This window comes from Symphodus melops, assembly GCF_947650265.1.
Source record: "Symphodus melops genome assembly, chromosome: 14".
Taxonomy (NCBI): Eukaryota; Metazoa; Chordata; class Actinopteri; order Labriformes; family Labridae; genus Symphodus; species Symphodus melops.
This window is the reverse complement of record NC_136704.1, coordinates 11100691-11115462: the sequence shown is the minus strand read 5'-3', so window position 1 is coordinate 11115462 and position 14772 is coordinate 11100691. Positions and strand designations below refer to the sequence as shown.

The 14772-nt window shown below is 41.5% G+C and overlaps 2 protein-coding genes across 2 annotated transcripts; one reads left to right on the top strand and one right to left on the bottom strand.

Annotated features, from left to right (window-relative positions):
* Nucleotides 1-104: 104 nt before the first annotated feature.
* tm9sf1 (transmembrane 9 superfamily member 1) lies at nucleotides 105-8094 on the bottom strand. Its single transcript, XM_079361039.1, has 9 exons — nucleotides 7569-8094; nucleotides 5783-5994; nucleotides 4595-4726; nucleotides 4109-4231; nucleotides 3509-3867; nucleotides 3033-3187; nucleotides 2653-2838; nucleotides 1261-1534; nucleotides 105-1165 (listed from the first exon to the last, which is right to left on the bottom strand). Exons 2-9 carry the CDS (start codon nucleotides 5987-5989, stop codon nucleotides 772-774), a joined length of 1830 nt encoding a protein of 609 aa, XP_079217165.1. The 5' UTR covers nucleotides 5990-5994; nucleotides 7569-8094; the 3' UTR covers nucleotides 105-771.
* An 88-nt stretch (nucleotides 8095-8182) lies between these two features.
* On the top strand, nucleotides 8183-13851 carry fen1 (flap structure-specific endonuclease 1). The gene is made up of 12 exons (XM_079361043.1): nucleotides 8183-8277; nucleotides 8634-8746; nucleotides 9164-9266; nucleotides 9386-9488; nucleotides 9680-9743; nucleotides 9958-10067; nucleotides 10482-10618; nucleotides 11055-11121; nucleotides 11709-11840; nucleotides 11938-12089; nucleotides 13219-13333; nucleotides 13502-13851. Exons 2-12 carry the CDS (start codon nucleotides 8665-8667, stop codon nucleotides 13577-13579), a joined length of 1143 nt encoding a protein of 380 aa, XP_079217169.1. The 5' UTR covers nucleotides 8183-8277; nucleotides 8634-8664; the 3' UTR covers nucleotides 13580-13851.
* The last annotated feature ends 921 nt before the right edge of the window (nucleotides 13852-14772 follow it).

The window sequence follows — 14772 nt, the reverse complement described above, 5'->3', positions numbered from 1 at the left end:
CTTTTGTGTCGTTAGTTTTGTACATTCAAGATTATTTATTTGCACTGTGCTTCCAAATGACTAAAGAAAACGTGTGCAAGAGAAATATGAAATAAAGGAGGGGGTTATTAAAAAGCTTTTATTGAAAAGACTATATATACATCAGAACCAAAATCACGGTAAATGGTGACCATAATTTACAGTAACTTTGTGCCCATCACCAATATTTTGAACCGTTCACTCTACAAGGCATCGTTTTGCTGCTAAACTGCACGGCACGTGGCGCGTGACTCGGCCAGTGCAAAGTGTTTATTACATTTGAATAGTCGAGTTTTTGGGAATACAACCGCAAAGGTCTGTTTTCGCTGCTTTAATCAAAACTAGAAACTCAAAGGGAAAATTTTACAGGACGTGTAGATCCTGACAAGCCTGAATACAATATGATGGAAATTTAGCAGGAAATGGCACTCTGTACCCTACGCATTTCAAAGTGTCAAACAGTTAACCCATTCATTCATTCATTGATAAGACACAATAATCCCTTTGAACTGAAATATAACAATTTATCCTTTAATACATGATTCAACCCTAAGATTATTCCTCTTTCTTCATCCAGCCATTCACCCCTTTCAACGACAGCTCGACTTGAATCAAGTTAAAGGCCTCTACTTCTGCCCCCAGTCCCCCAAGAGTAAGTGTGTTGTGTTTTAAAGAGCGAGAGGAGGGTATGCAGATTGTCCACGTGTTGCTAATAGGATATGTCGGTTTACATCCAGTCTGCACAGCTCATGTCTAGTCCATCTTGAGGCTGCGATAGATGTAGCGAATAAATGCCAACGAGGACCAGAAGGACACACTGCCCAGCATCAGCGAGAAGACCATTGCTGTGAGTAGAGAATAGCCAAAGAACTCTGTGCTCTGCACTAAGCCGCTCATAGAGGACCGGTTCCGATAGTAGAAAACGGAGTACACGAAGATGAAGAGGCCAGTGGAGCCAGTGCTGAGGACGCTCCGCCACCACCACCTGTAGTCCTCGCCCGACAGAAGGAAGTAAGTGAGCGCGACAGAGATGCAGGCGCCGACTGAGAGTAGGATGGCAAAGACACAGAGCAGGATGCCATAGAGGGTGTAGTGCTCTCTGCCCCAAACGGTGGCAAAGATGTAGTAAAGCTCCACTGAGATGGCACTGAGGAAAAAATGAAAGAGAGGAACAATGAGGAAATAGAAAATGAATGGTTAATGAAAACCTTTTCCCCTTAACTATGTATGACAGCAGCTCACCTGAATGGCAGAAAGCCGCCGATTGCCATGTGCACAGCAGTGTGTTTGTACCAAGGCTGTGTGGGGATCTGTCGGGCGATGTTGCGAGTTCGGCAGGGCGCCTGGAAACTGCCAGCCCTGTTCTTTCCCACGATACCACCAATGACGGTGAGTGGGAAGCCGACCAGCACCCAGGCACCCAGCAGAAGGAACACGGTGGTGGCTGGCAGAGCCTGAGTGGAGCCGCTCCACCAGTGGATGGAGTTGACTACACTCCATGTCAGGAACAGTGGAGCTGTGGGAAAGAACAGAACATTCATTTTATCGTCCAGATGGGTTTTTTTTTTTTTTTTGAGAAATTCTGTTTCAGTGCAAGGAAACAAAATAACTCAAGGCTATTTAATTAATTACAAAGACCAGGAAGCTGTATGAGGGAGAGGGCAAAACATGTTCAAACACAAATCTGAACCACAACGAAACTACTTCAGTTTGAATGCTGTAAAAACAGAACATAGTTAGTTAAAAATTTAGCCTAAAGCTCAAACTTTGTATGAATAGCAATAATACTGTTCAGGGTCGGGACACCATTCGTGTTAACAATGCTTTATTGTTTCTTCACTAAAGTTTTATCAAAAGCAAAAAAAGTGATCAAAATCACATCATCACATCTCGTGGTGTCGGTGACTTAACACCCGACTGTGACTGACCAATCAGAGACATATAGCTGCATGCCCTAAGGTCAAAAGTCTCTGGACCTTCAAGGTGGAAACGCACATAGTTCCTCAAAAAGACCATACAGTAGTTCCTCCGGTCGAAACGGGCTGATAGTGTTTAGTTTGTGCGCCCCATGTACCGAGGCTTCAGTTCTCAACGCTGGAAGCCTAGGTTCAAATCCGACCTGTGGCTCCTTTAACTCATGATATTCCCCACTCTGTCTCACCCTGATTTCTGACTCTATCCACTAACCCTGTCTCTGTGCTAAAGGCATAAAAGGCCAACGAGAAATATTTTATTTAAAAACTCCTCCCAATATTCCTTCAACAACATAATGTAGATAGACAGAACGTTTTTTATTATCATGTTACCCAAAAAAACTCAACTTAAATTATCAAAGGAATATCACTTTCTGGAATCACATGGTGTTCAAAACAGGAAAAAAAAAGGTTTCCATAGTAGTTCCTGCAGTGCGGACTTCATTGTGTACAAGAACGATGTGATCTTATAATAATAATAATAATAATAATAATGACTTTATTTATAAAACGCTTTCAGTCAAAGTGCTGTACAGGTACTAAAATCAACTAAAAAACATCAAGACAGGTAGCACAAAGTAAACAAGTGGGTCTTGAGCTTAGCTTTATGATCGTAACCTTTGTCTGTGTAATGATGGCGTGGTCACAAAATCAGACTCACCAGAGAAGAGTGAGGATGTGAGGATGATGTTCCACACCCAGCGCTGGCCATTGATCTGTGTGTAGAAGCTGCACGACACGTAGCCTGACACACAGCTGGTCAGAGCATACAGGACGATGGCCGCAGAGTTGATGGCGCCGTGTCGGTGCACATTGAACATCCCGAGCAACGCCATGAAGATAATTCCTGTGAGATGGCAACAAGGTGAGATAAGAGTGATCAGACGTGAGTGCATTTTACCTGCATGTAGAAGCCATTATCAGGTTTCACTCTGCTCTTGAGTACTAAGACTGTTGCTATGGGTCAGCGCTGCAGAGGAAACAGATCCACTCAGTATTCAGCGGTGTGCTCTGAGTTACCAGTGTAGTGTCTACATTCACCTGTGGCCAGGGTGAGAAACTGAGCCCCCACTCCCAGCACGGCACACAGCAGGCTTTTGTAAGGAGGAAACCTGAAGACATCAGTGTGTATGATCTTCCAGCCGTTGTCGCCCTGGTCGAGATCATCACAGCCCCCATCCTCCTCCACGTTATACCTGAGGGTGAGGGTAAAAAAGGGTTATCGACAGGAAGTTATGATGCACCTGAATAGTGCAACACTTGAGGCCACGTCAAAGTTGATCCAATTCAAATTCAACCTTGAGAATTCAGTGCACAAGGAAATAATGTCCCAAAACATTTCAAATGTAATTTATTGATACTCAACAAATTGCTCTTCTTAACCATACACTATATCAGGGGAACAATGGGGTGCTGTTTTTATTTTAACTGATGGCAAATTGAGGTTTTTTATTATAGCTTTTCATATGCAAGGCAACGTCAGCTTACAAACAACAGCCTGCGCTTCAGTGTCTAACCTTGCAAAGTCATTCTTGAGGACGCGCATGAGAATGATGATGACGAAGCCGAGCAGAAGCACCACCAGCACCAGTGAGTTAATGATGGACAGCCAGTGGATCTCCAGCGTCTTGGGGAAGAACGAGTAGTCTCGGAGGCGCTCGGCTCTCCTGGCGTGAGTCAGAGGGGACTCAAACCAGCGCACGCTGTATGTGTGAGTGACTGTCAGGCTGCCGCCACCCACTCCAACTCCGCCCACCACAGCACCTGCGCCCTCCTCGAGAGGAACGGGCTTGACGTCTTTCACGGAGACGTTTGCAAAAATCACTGAGTCGCCGTTGTACTCGATGTTGAAGTCTAAGTGAGTCCACAAGCCCACCTGTTGGAGACCAGAGAAGAGGAAACAGAAAAGTGAAACAAACAGGAAAAGGAGAGAGCGGAAGGGAAGTGAGTGATAAGAAGGATGACAGTGAGCGTGGCTCAACAGAAAGAGGATCTTTGCATACAGATAAAAAACGTTAACAGACTTACACTGACGATGCGTTTCCCTTTTTCTCCTACATGCAACCTAAACTCTACTCTGAATGTCCAGTGAACCCCGAGAAGCACAAACGCTTTACCTTGTGGCTGTGAGGCAGGAAACCGCTTTCCTCTATGTATCCCACAAACCCCAAGATTGGAATGTCATCCAGGACAAATTCAAAGTAGAACAGCTCCTCGATGGCCTCACGCAGCTGGTCCACCTTTAACACAAAACACACCCTTGATCGCCCTGCATGTATTTAATGACCACAGCTTGTAGTCGCAACCTAATCATCACTGAGCCTGCTGTTGGTGATCTAATATTTGTGATAAGCTTTGCCACTCAGGTGATCTACGTCATGCCAAGACATTACGACAGATCCTGGTACTCATTGTAAGAGACACGAAGGCTGCTTCTGTAACCAACAAACTATTTATGGCATGCAGTATCTCAGTTTAAAAAACAAACTTCTCCCTAAATTATTATTAAAAATCAAACATGAGCCCAGGCCCCAGACGATTACAACTTTTAACTTTTTGTATATGTGCTAGAATATTCTTACTATTAGAAAACATCAGAGTACCTGTTTCTCTGAAAGAGTGAGCTGGCAAACAGTTCTTTTCTCGATGTTTTCTTTGAATCGGATGAGATACAACGATTCTGCCATCCTGTCGCCATCCAACACTTCTCCCAGACTCAGCGACTTGTGATGCACCTGAAGGAAATGTGTTACATTATTAGTAACATTGTGTAAAAAAAAACAAAAAAAAGACAGACAGAGACACACCACAACACATTAGTTTGGTGTTAGTGGCTTGTAGGTGACTACTGTTGATTGTGCTGCACCAACCCTAACACATGTGCATTCATTTCTTTGTTACTACTTCCTCAAAGTCAGGAGTAACTAATGAAGCTCTAAACAGAGAGACAAAAGCACCTTCTACAAAAGAAGAGAACACAGATGGATAAATGTCTCACACGTTAAGACTTGTAACGTTTTTGCCTGTGGGTACATTATTAATATTGTATGTTATTATTCTTAGTCTGTGTCAAAAAATAATTTTGTAGCTACTTTTGTTTTTGCATTTTACCATGTATTACAGCAAAACTGTGTTTTTCCTTGAATCAAGAGGAATGTCTCGTGTCACTTAGTGTCAGATACATTATGATAACTTTTTCTATATCACTTAATCGATAAATAAACATATCCAGAATATTTCTCATAACAGCATGAAATGTGGAGACAGGAAAGAAAACAAGCATCTGACTTGCACTTGTCCATCTTGGTAATTAGAGAAATGTTCTGAATGCATCATTATATGGCACCTGTAACTTTTTCATCTGAGCTCGACTGTAATTGCACCACAAGTGAGCCGAGCACAGCGGACTTCACTAAGCTCTAAAAAGCTGTTTTTACATTATGCACATTTCAAATGTGCGTTCCAGCCTATTAGCTTGAGAGTGCAGTTTGCAGCACTGACTTACACATTCACTTGTTTTTTTTGTTTTTTTTTCATTAAATCCCTATCAAGGCTGCTTCCTAAAACACAGACACACAAGGCCACAGTCAAAAACACCAACCTTCAGAGGACCTTTTGGGCCAAAAGGATATTTTATAATGGACTTTCTGGGGGTTTGTTTAACACGCAATGTTCAAACTTGGGTTTTATTTTCATAATGTAAATGTCATATAATATGACAAATCAATATCAAGTTCCTCTGAAAATAACGGCGGCCATTGACTAGGCAGTCAAGGAGAAAAAAGACTGACCTTGTCTGGCCTGCAAACAGGCAGGGTGTAGTAGTGATATGTCTCCTGAGGGTTATGATAAGGCCCCACTTTGTTGACATAGAGAGTCACGTTGTCCCCCTGCTTGTAACCCACTGCCCAGCCTGAGAACAAGCAGAGAACCAAGACGCAGTGCAGGCCCATCGCCCTCTGGAAGCCACCTGGCAGGTGTCCTATTCCACGCTGCATAACCCCTGTAGTAAAAAGGGACAGTTTGTCAGAACAGGAAGGCTAAGAGTGAGTTAAACTGGTCTGTCTGCCCGACACTTGACGTATGCTTCACATACCGCAGACATACATATGAGTCTAGAAATGAGCCTAAACCCATTCTGACCTGATGCTTCCTACATCAAATTCAAAAATTGGACATTTATGCAGCATCACTGTGTGACAGATGTTTCAAACACAACAGAGAAATTGAGGAACAGCCAGAGAGAACGATGAGACGCTGTGTTGTAACCTTCATTACACCTCTGCTGTTTTCTGTCAGTTATAAGTGTGTGTAGATGAAAGATTATTGTTGAGAGACACTTTTTACTGAGTCAATGATTTTTCTATATTCAAAATATTCACAGGACTTCTGAGTTCCAATACATTTAAAATGTTTTGTAAAATATTTTCTTTGACAATTCACACAAAACCAAGCAGCTTACTTGGGTTGGGTGCTTCCAGTGAGGTTGTTGACATTTCTATTTAAGGAAAAAATTAAACAGTAGCAAGTCGACAAACTTGTCCCCTTACAAATGTCCTACCGTGTCACGCCACTGATGTAAAATGACTCTGCAAATGTATTAGCATAGTAGAATTTGTAAGACGCATAAATGTTGAAGTTTTAATCAAATTGTTGTGTCAATACAATATTGAGTGTTTAAATTATGCGATGTCAATCACATGCCTAAGTGTCCATTTAAACCTTGAAGTAAAGACTGAATGCTCTTGTGACAAAAGGCTTCATTTTAAAGGTGACAGAAGGGTCGTCATTGTACTTGATTTAGACGGTACGTGTGTCCATACATTGTAATAAGGACTGAGCTGGTTTCTGTCTGTAGAAGTCCTGTTAAGAATCACTACTGTCAGCCTGAGTCTAAAGAGACACATCACAGCTGCATGGTCTTCACTACCTTCATGTTGCAGTCATTCAAACTACATTCACGTTTTTAACAGAATATCATGAACAACTTAAAAAGTTAGAGCAAGATCCAGCATCAAAGTGACAAGAAGCAAAAGGGTCATTTTAGCTTATTTGTCTTCAAAAGTAGATCTTTCATTCAATTCCATTTTAACAACCGACTTAATGATAACTTTATGTATATAGCACCTTTAAAAACAACTGTTTACAAAGTGCTTTACACATAAAAAAAGAATACATCAACATTTACAGAAAGAAGGAACAGAGGTAAACTGACCAAAAACGGAGCATGAAGATAAAAGCAATATAAAAGCAGATAACAGAAATACAAGAGATACAACAGGCATGCATCAATACATTGATGGAAAATGAGTTTAAAATCAACTTAGGAGAGAGCTTAAATAAAAGAAATAAAACTAAAAGTGAGGGAGGCTGTAAGGAGAGTGAGGATAAAAAGGACAGATAAATGAGAGCTGGTGAAAATGAAGAAGACAACAGAGGGCAGGAATTATAAAATACTAAGAGCGGTGAAGGAAACACAAGAAGGGAGAAAATGAAAGGCTAAAAACATATAAGATAAAAAACAGATACGATTTAAGCTTGTGATGAAACACAGAAAAAGGAGTTAGATAAATCTACCAGTTCAGGTTGTGTCACAGCTGTCCCGATGCTGTAGATCCCACAAAACCTGTCTCTCCGTCCCCAGGCCCAGGTCGGTCTCCTCTGAGCCCTGGTCTGTGTGTATGTGTATCAGATCTAGACTGAAGCTCAATGTAAACACTTAGGACTGAACATCTTGCAGGTGAAGTGCACCGACGTGTTATTCAAGCATTGAGCTAATATTCGGGTACATACTGTACTTTTACTGAAACATGAGCGAGTGTAGAAGAAGGGGTCCGACTCCACGTCACCTTAAAAAATAAAAATAATGACGATCGGGTTGACTTTTTCCGGAGGGGGCGGAGATACTAAAATACACCTTTAACGTTACCGGTTATTCTTAGTATGAACTGATCCGCCCTCACACGCTGTCTGAAGATAGACGTGCTTTATTTTCATTCATCGGAAAAGCAACATTTATACGGATGGAGCCCACGACCTGACAAACTCTATTATTTTTCTGTACGACCGGATTTCCTTCCACCTCAATAAACCAATCAAATGCCTTTGCAGTACTTCCTTGGTTGAAGCCAGACATTACTAATCGGAGCCCGCACGATCGATGGCCTGCCCTTTAACAATTTGACGCCAAGTGTTTCTCATAGATTGATTGTTGATGCCTGGTATTGGATTTCCCGCGAAAGAGGCGCAATACCTCCCGCTTTTAGTGCACACATCCAGTACACAGGTGAGTAAGTTGTAAACAAGTGTTAAAACCTTATAAAAACATGCAAAGTATCGAAATCTTCGCTGCCTAATGCGCGAGCACAGAGAGTGCACGTGTCATTATTGATGGTGTATCTTGTAAAGTAGCCACACATGTGTATTTTAGCTTTGTGCTGCACAGTTAGCTCCTCCACGGACACTCACTGTCACCGTGTTTATCTCTCAATGTAACCCCACATAACTGTTCAGAGTGGATGTTGTGTGTGTGTGCACTTATTAAACCTCGGGGATGCTTCAGCCTGTGTCATCGTTATCCCTAAACACCATCCTCGTTCATGTTGTTGACATCAGGGCACCTCTGTGATTCATTGTTCACAGACTTTGGTGTTTCGAGGTTCAGTCCAACACGATGGGAATACACGGCCTGGCTAAGTTGATCGCGGACCTGGCCCCTGGAGCCATCAAAGAGCAAGACATCAAGAACTACTTTGGTATTTGTTCAGTCTCCCTCCTCCTCAGGTTGATGATTTTACTCGTGTTGGATCAGATGAAAGTTTTTCCATCTCTAATGGACCAACATTCAGTATCAGTATTAAGTCACATAAAGAAACAAGGTTGGCTCAAAACACAACACTACAACTCCATTACAATTATTTTGTAAGGGTTATAGTGTAAAAACAAACGCATTGTTCTGTTGTGGTTTTGAGAAATCATTTCAAAATGAAGTTTCAAAATGTTTTCTTACAATAAAAGGAGCAATAACGTGTATTCTCTCTGAGCTAGTAAAAACTCTAACACAAAGAGATCCAGCTCTTTCAGCTGTAAATCCCCTATTATTATTATTTTAGTTACCTTTTTACATTGTGAAGATGGAAAATAATGCCAACTCCTTTTATTAATGTATGCAGGCAGGAAAATTGCCATCGACGCCTCCATGTGTATCTACCAGTTCCTGATAGCTGTGCGACAGGACGGGAACGTTCTACAGAATGAGGATGGAGAGACGACGAGGTACGACAACTCAGAATCCAGACACTGAAACTCAGACAGCAGAAGACACCATAGATAGACGGTCAATGTTGGTTTGATTCCAGAGTCTGAACTATTTCTGTTTTTTTTTTTTTTTTAAGCCACCTGATGGGAATGTTCTACCGGACAATTCGCATGTTGGAACATGGCATCAAACCTGTTTATGTGTTCGACGGCAAGCCCCCACAGCTCAAGTCAGCCGAGGTTAGTGTGGCCTCGGACTTCTCCTGTTGTCTATGAAGCGACGGCTCGGCCTCGTATTTAACTTTGTAGTTTGACATTGACTGTGAGCATTTGAACGAAGCCTCCTGTAGAAACAAGTGATTTGTGTTTTGTAACCTTCCTCATCGTCTGTCTTGTGATCCTCATTTCGCCGCTCTTCCATAAACCTCCAGCTGGAAAAGAGAGGGGAGAGGAGGGCAGAGGCTGAGAAGCTGCTTGCTCAAGCACAGGAAATGGGTAAGGTTATTAAATTTTAGCACTTAATTCAGTAAAAGTCAAGCATGGTGCCGGTGTACCGTAACTGTGTTTAAAAACTAAATTCAGTCTGTCATGGCACAATAAGGAGGGAAACGGAAAAGATTTGTGACGTCATCATTGTTGTCGTCACGAGTTGAATTGTCTGGAAGTTATTCAAAGATGGTTCTTGATTGCGACGTTTCTTTTTACACAGGCGAACAAGAGAACATTGAAAAATTCTCCAAGCGTCTGGTTAAAGTCACGAAGCAGCATAACGACGAGTGCAAGAAGCTGCTGAGCCTGATGGGAGTTCCTTACATTGAGGTCAGAGCTGCTCGCACTGTGCTGGGGACGCTCGCTGGCTTGACAATACGTCCAGACTGTAGCTAATGGATGATGCTTTTTGTTGTTGTTGTTCATTCTGGATCCAGTTCTGTGCTGTTTGTCTGAAAAGGCCCTAAAACAAAGAACATGTAAAGGTTACACTTACACAGTAGATTCTGTTTTTAAGAACACATGCATCGTAAGAAGACATCAGATAGAAAGCTTTTCCCCAAGTCCATCAGGATTGTCTTTACCCTCTGTTAAAATGAAGGAATAAAGAGGTTAAATAGAATGAAATGCTCGTGGAGGTGCCTCCTGTGCCTGCGTACTAAAGCATGTATGAGACATAAACGACAGGAGCAGGACTGAGTGCAGACCTCTTCAGATTGTCACTGTGCACGTTGTGTTTCGCAGGCTCCGTGTGAGGCTGAGGCCAGCTGTGCAGCTCTAGTTAAATCAGGCAAGGTCTTCGCCACGGCAACAGAAGACATGGACGGGCTGACCTTCGGGACAAACGTTCTCCTCAGACACCTAACGGCCAGTGAAGCAAAGTAACGTAGAACCTGCTTTACGCTCTAAACAGCGTCCATCTTCAGCTTTTTTTGGCTCTGCAGCACTTGTTTTCATTTTCCCGTCTTTGACGTAATGGATACGTTCCACTTTTGTAATTGATAAGTACACAGTTTAAAAAGGTTTAAATCACTTGAACATAACTCAGTGATTCGTGTTTCAGGTTGTACATACTAGTCATCAGTTCACATATTTGATTTTTGATTAAAATCTCTGAATAATTCAGGAAAGACTTCATTTTATCTACCGACTGTAATACAGCCATAAAATCCTGTAAGTCCACCACACTCTTCTTAGTTTAATGAAAGTAATGACCTGTTTGCAGTGTTTTCGTCTTTAAAAAGATAAACGTGTTGTCAAAGGGCATGCATGTCTTTCATCATACACTTTTTTTTTTTTTTAAATTATCTGTTCTAGGAAACTTCCTATCCAAGAGTTTCACTTCAGTCGCATGCTGCAGGATATCGGTCTGACCAACGAACAGGTAAGCTTCTGTGTGACTTTGGAAAGGGTGGAGCAGGGGGCGTTGGTAGCCTGGCGGTCGCGTTGCGTGCATGTTTGGGGTCCTCGTCTCAGCGGCCCACTTCTGTCGTGTCTGACCACGGCGTCCCTCTCTCTCCTCCCCACGTTTCCTGTCTGTTTTCAGCTGTCCGATTCAATGAAGACGAAAAGGCTGGAAAAATACCTTTAAAAAAAGAGGAATTTAAGGTGTCATTACCACCAAGAGTAACATTTAAGAACCTATCCATCCGCTTGTATAAGGATAAACTTAAATTCGGGTGTTACAGCAGCTCCAAAAAACAGTAAAACAGGTCAAATAAACAGCATCAATAGAAAAAAAGAATAAAAGAACAGCTATTAGCAAATTTACATTAATTAAATAAAGGGGTTAAAAAAATACAATAGACCTTAAATATTACAAGTCATTTTCCATCAGCGAACAGTGCAGTGTCAGCACAACAGTGATCACACTCTCCTGCTTATTAGAGCTGTTGTTTTGCTGCTGTAAACGGTTTAACAGAAACACCAGGTTTCAGTCTCTCCATCAACCTGTCCTGTGTTCTCTCCCAGTTCATAGATTTGTGTATTCTGCTGGGCTGTGACTACTGCGCCACCATTAAGGGGATCGGCCCAAAGAGAGCCATCGACCTGATCAAACAGCACGGAAACATCGAGGAAATCCTGGAAAACATAGACACCAACGTAAGTCGATGCAGTTAAGAGGTTCAGGCAGGGAGACGAACGACGCTCAGCTCTGAATCTTTGTGTGTGTGTGTGTTTCTTGCTCTCCTACATGTAGAAGCACCCTGCCCCGGAGGACTGGCTGTACAAAGAGGCCAGGGGCTTATTTTTGAAGCCAGAAGTGGTTGATTGTTCCACGTTGGAGTTAAAGTGGAGTGAGCCGGATGAGGAAGGACTTATCCAGTTCATGTGCAATGAGAAACAGTTCAGGTAAGTAATCAGCAGACTTGGATTATTCAATTCAAACAGCTTAATTCATCCCTCCAGGCGGACAGTTAAAAGACATAACCAGATTATTGTTTTGAGAAAAAAAAAATATGAACGAAACCTGAGGAACACTTAGAAATCTAAGTACAGAGGGGAGGAACTATTCTGATTATTTATCAAGTAGGTAAAACATAAGAAAGTTGAGGTTTCTGTAGGTACATTTGGCTGCAGGGAGAGTCACATATACTTGAATAAAGCACACTATACTATACAGAAAACAACAGCACATATATCATCATCAGATTTCAAGAATGCTGAGATGGGACATAAAATGTATGTAAAATAACATGTCAAGAAGAAACTTTATTTGAAGCCCTTTGAGGGATCTGCTGGGTATTTAAAATTCATTAGAAGGACAAATGTGCGACTTTTTGATCCAGTAGATGTCGCCCTTGAGCACTGGTCCTTGACTCAAACAGCTTCATACAGAAGGCATGTAAGCATGATGCCAACATGGCTCCGACGCAAACATAGCTGGCAGGACTCACGCCTCTCCATCTTTGTCCACAGTCATGACTGAGAGACGATCACAGAGGATACTCTGGCTTCCTGCTGTATTTATGTGTAACATTTCTTTCTGCTTTTTTTTCCCCCTTAAATCTTTTTTTGTTCCATCGATTGTCTGGATCATAAATACACGATTCGGCTTTAGATGGACTAAATTCACATGGTTGACTTGATTGCTTCTGGAGTGTTCTGGCTTGGATGATAGAGAATCCCTCTTGCCAGGGTTCTCTCTGTTATACATCATTTGACCACTAGGAGGCACTGCTGGCCAGGCAGAGTTTACAGGCGTAGTATCAGTTTATTAGAAACCCCTCAAACGTGATGTGAGGTCTACTTGAAACTCCAGCATCTGGTCATATTAAACTGTTCTCAACTTACATTAATCCTCAGTGTTTCTAACATTTGATTGAAAATGTTTAGCATGGACTTGTTCTTTCAGTGATAATTGATTTAAAGCCACTTTTAATTCTTAAAATGTTAGTGTCCAGTTGATCGTTCAGGTGAGATAAAATTGTGCCCAGAACATTAATGATTATTAATGAATGCTTTGGTCATCCTATTGCAGTGAGGACAGGATGCGTAATGGCTGTAAGAAGATCGTAAAGAGCCGTCAGGGCAGCACACAAGGACGACTGGACTCTTTCTTCTCTGTCACTGGATCTCTGTCCTCCAAACGAAAGGTACACAAAAAAATACTCATGTCACAAAAATGATCTATTATTATTTAACAGTCCTCAGTACTATGTTATGTATCCTTTTATTATCCAGATGATGAAGCGTTTACATGTTTTTGTTATTGTAATATCTGAATGTTGGACTTGTTTGATCCATTTTCCTTCCTTGTGCAGGAACCTGAGATTAAAGGATCGGCTAAAAAGAAGCAGAAGACTGGTGCCACGCCCGGCAAATTCAGGAAAGGAAAATAGGTCGATCACAGAGCTCCCATCGACTCCTTTAATAAAGTGATGTTTGTTAAATGAATGAACCACAAACTAGATAAAGAGAACGTGGAGCTCCCGGTGTGAGAAGAGGAAGCTGCTACTCCATTACACAACTGAAGGTTGTTTCATCATTTGCCTAGCTTTACAAACCAGTTTTTGTGGCCATATATGATGTTAAAAAAAGTCTGTTTTCACAGGTGTTATATGGTTAAAGCAATGTGTTATTTCTGTTACAGAATAAAACAAAAATGAACTTATTTGTAGAATAATTTGTTGCCTTTTGACTCTCTCATTTGGGGTCATTAATGGTCATGGCTGAGAAGCTCCAACAAGTTCTTTCTCTACAAGTCTGCTGTATCGTTTGGTTATAAATATATGATCAGTATGTAAACTTTGTTAGGGTATGGACTTTAAGAGCCTTTTCATCAGGATGTTTTTTTTTAGCTGACTGACAGCTTGGGAGGACTAATGCTGCATTCAGGTGCTCCTTGGTAGTCTCAGTTTCTGAGTTGGGAAATGTGCGTCTTCATGTGCTTTCAGTTCAGGAAGTCTGAATGTAACAACAACAGCAAACAGCGTGGATGCTGCAAAGCTTAAAAAAGTTTAAACTACATCAAAGCAGCTGCAGTCAGGGCCAATGGTTAGAAAGAAACATTTCACATAACCTAAATGAATACACATGGTTCATATGACGTATTGTTTATGGGTTTATAAGGTTTTGTTCTGATTTCACTGATGAGATGAACTGAGGTTTCAGGTTTCTCAGTTATCAGTGTACACGGAGGAACAGGAATCATGATGACACGTCTCGACACTGATCAAATCTAAATACAACTGAAGGTTATTTAAAGAAACAAGCATCATAGACTTCTTTTCAGCACCTCATCGGTGTATTTTTATGTTAAGAAAGAGGATACTAACCTGTCATACAGTTTGCTCAAGTCTTCAACATAGCCAACAGAAGTTCAGCATAATGATAATTATTAAGATCTGTGATGTATTTGAAGTTTTGCAAGTTAATCTGATGATTTGTAAAGAGGTGACGTATATGACCTTTTAAGATGAAATGAGTTCAGTAACACTCAAGCTAACCACTTTGCTGGGATCTGACAGCAGCACATACAAATCCACATCGACAAACACTGTATATTTACATTAACCTAACCACAGTTATGTAG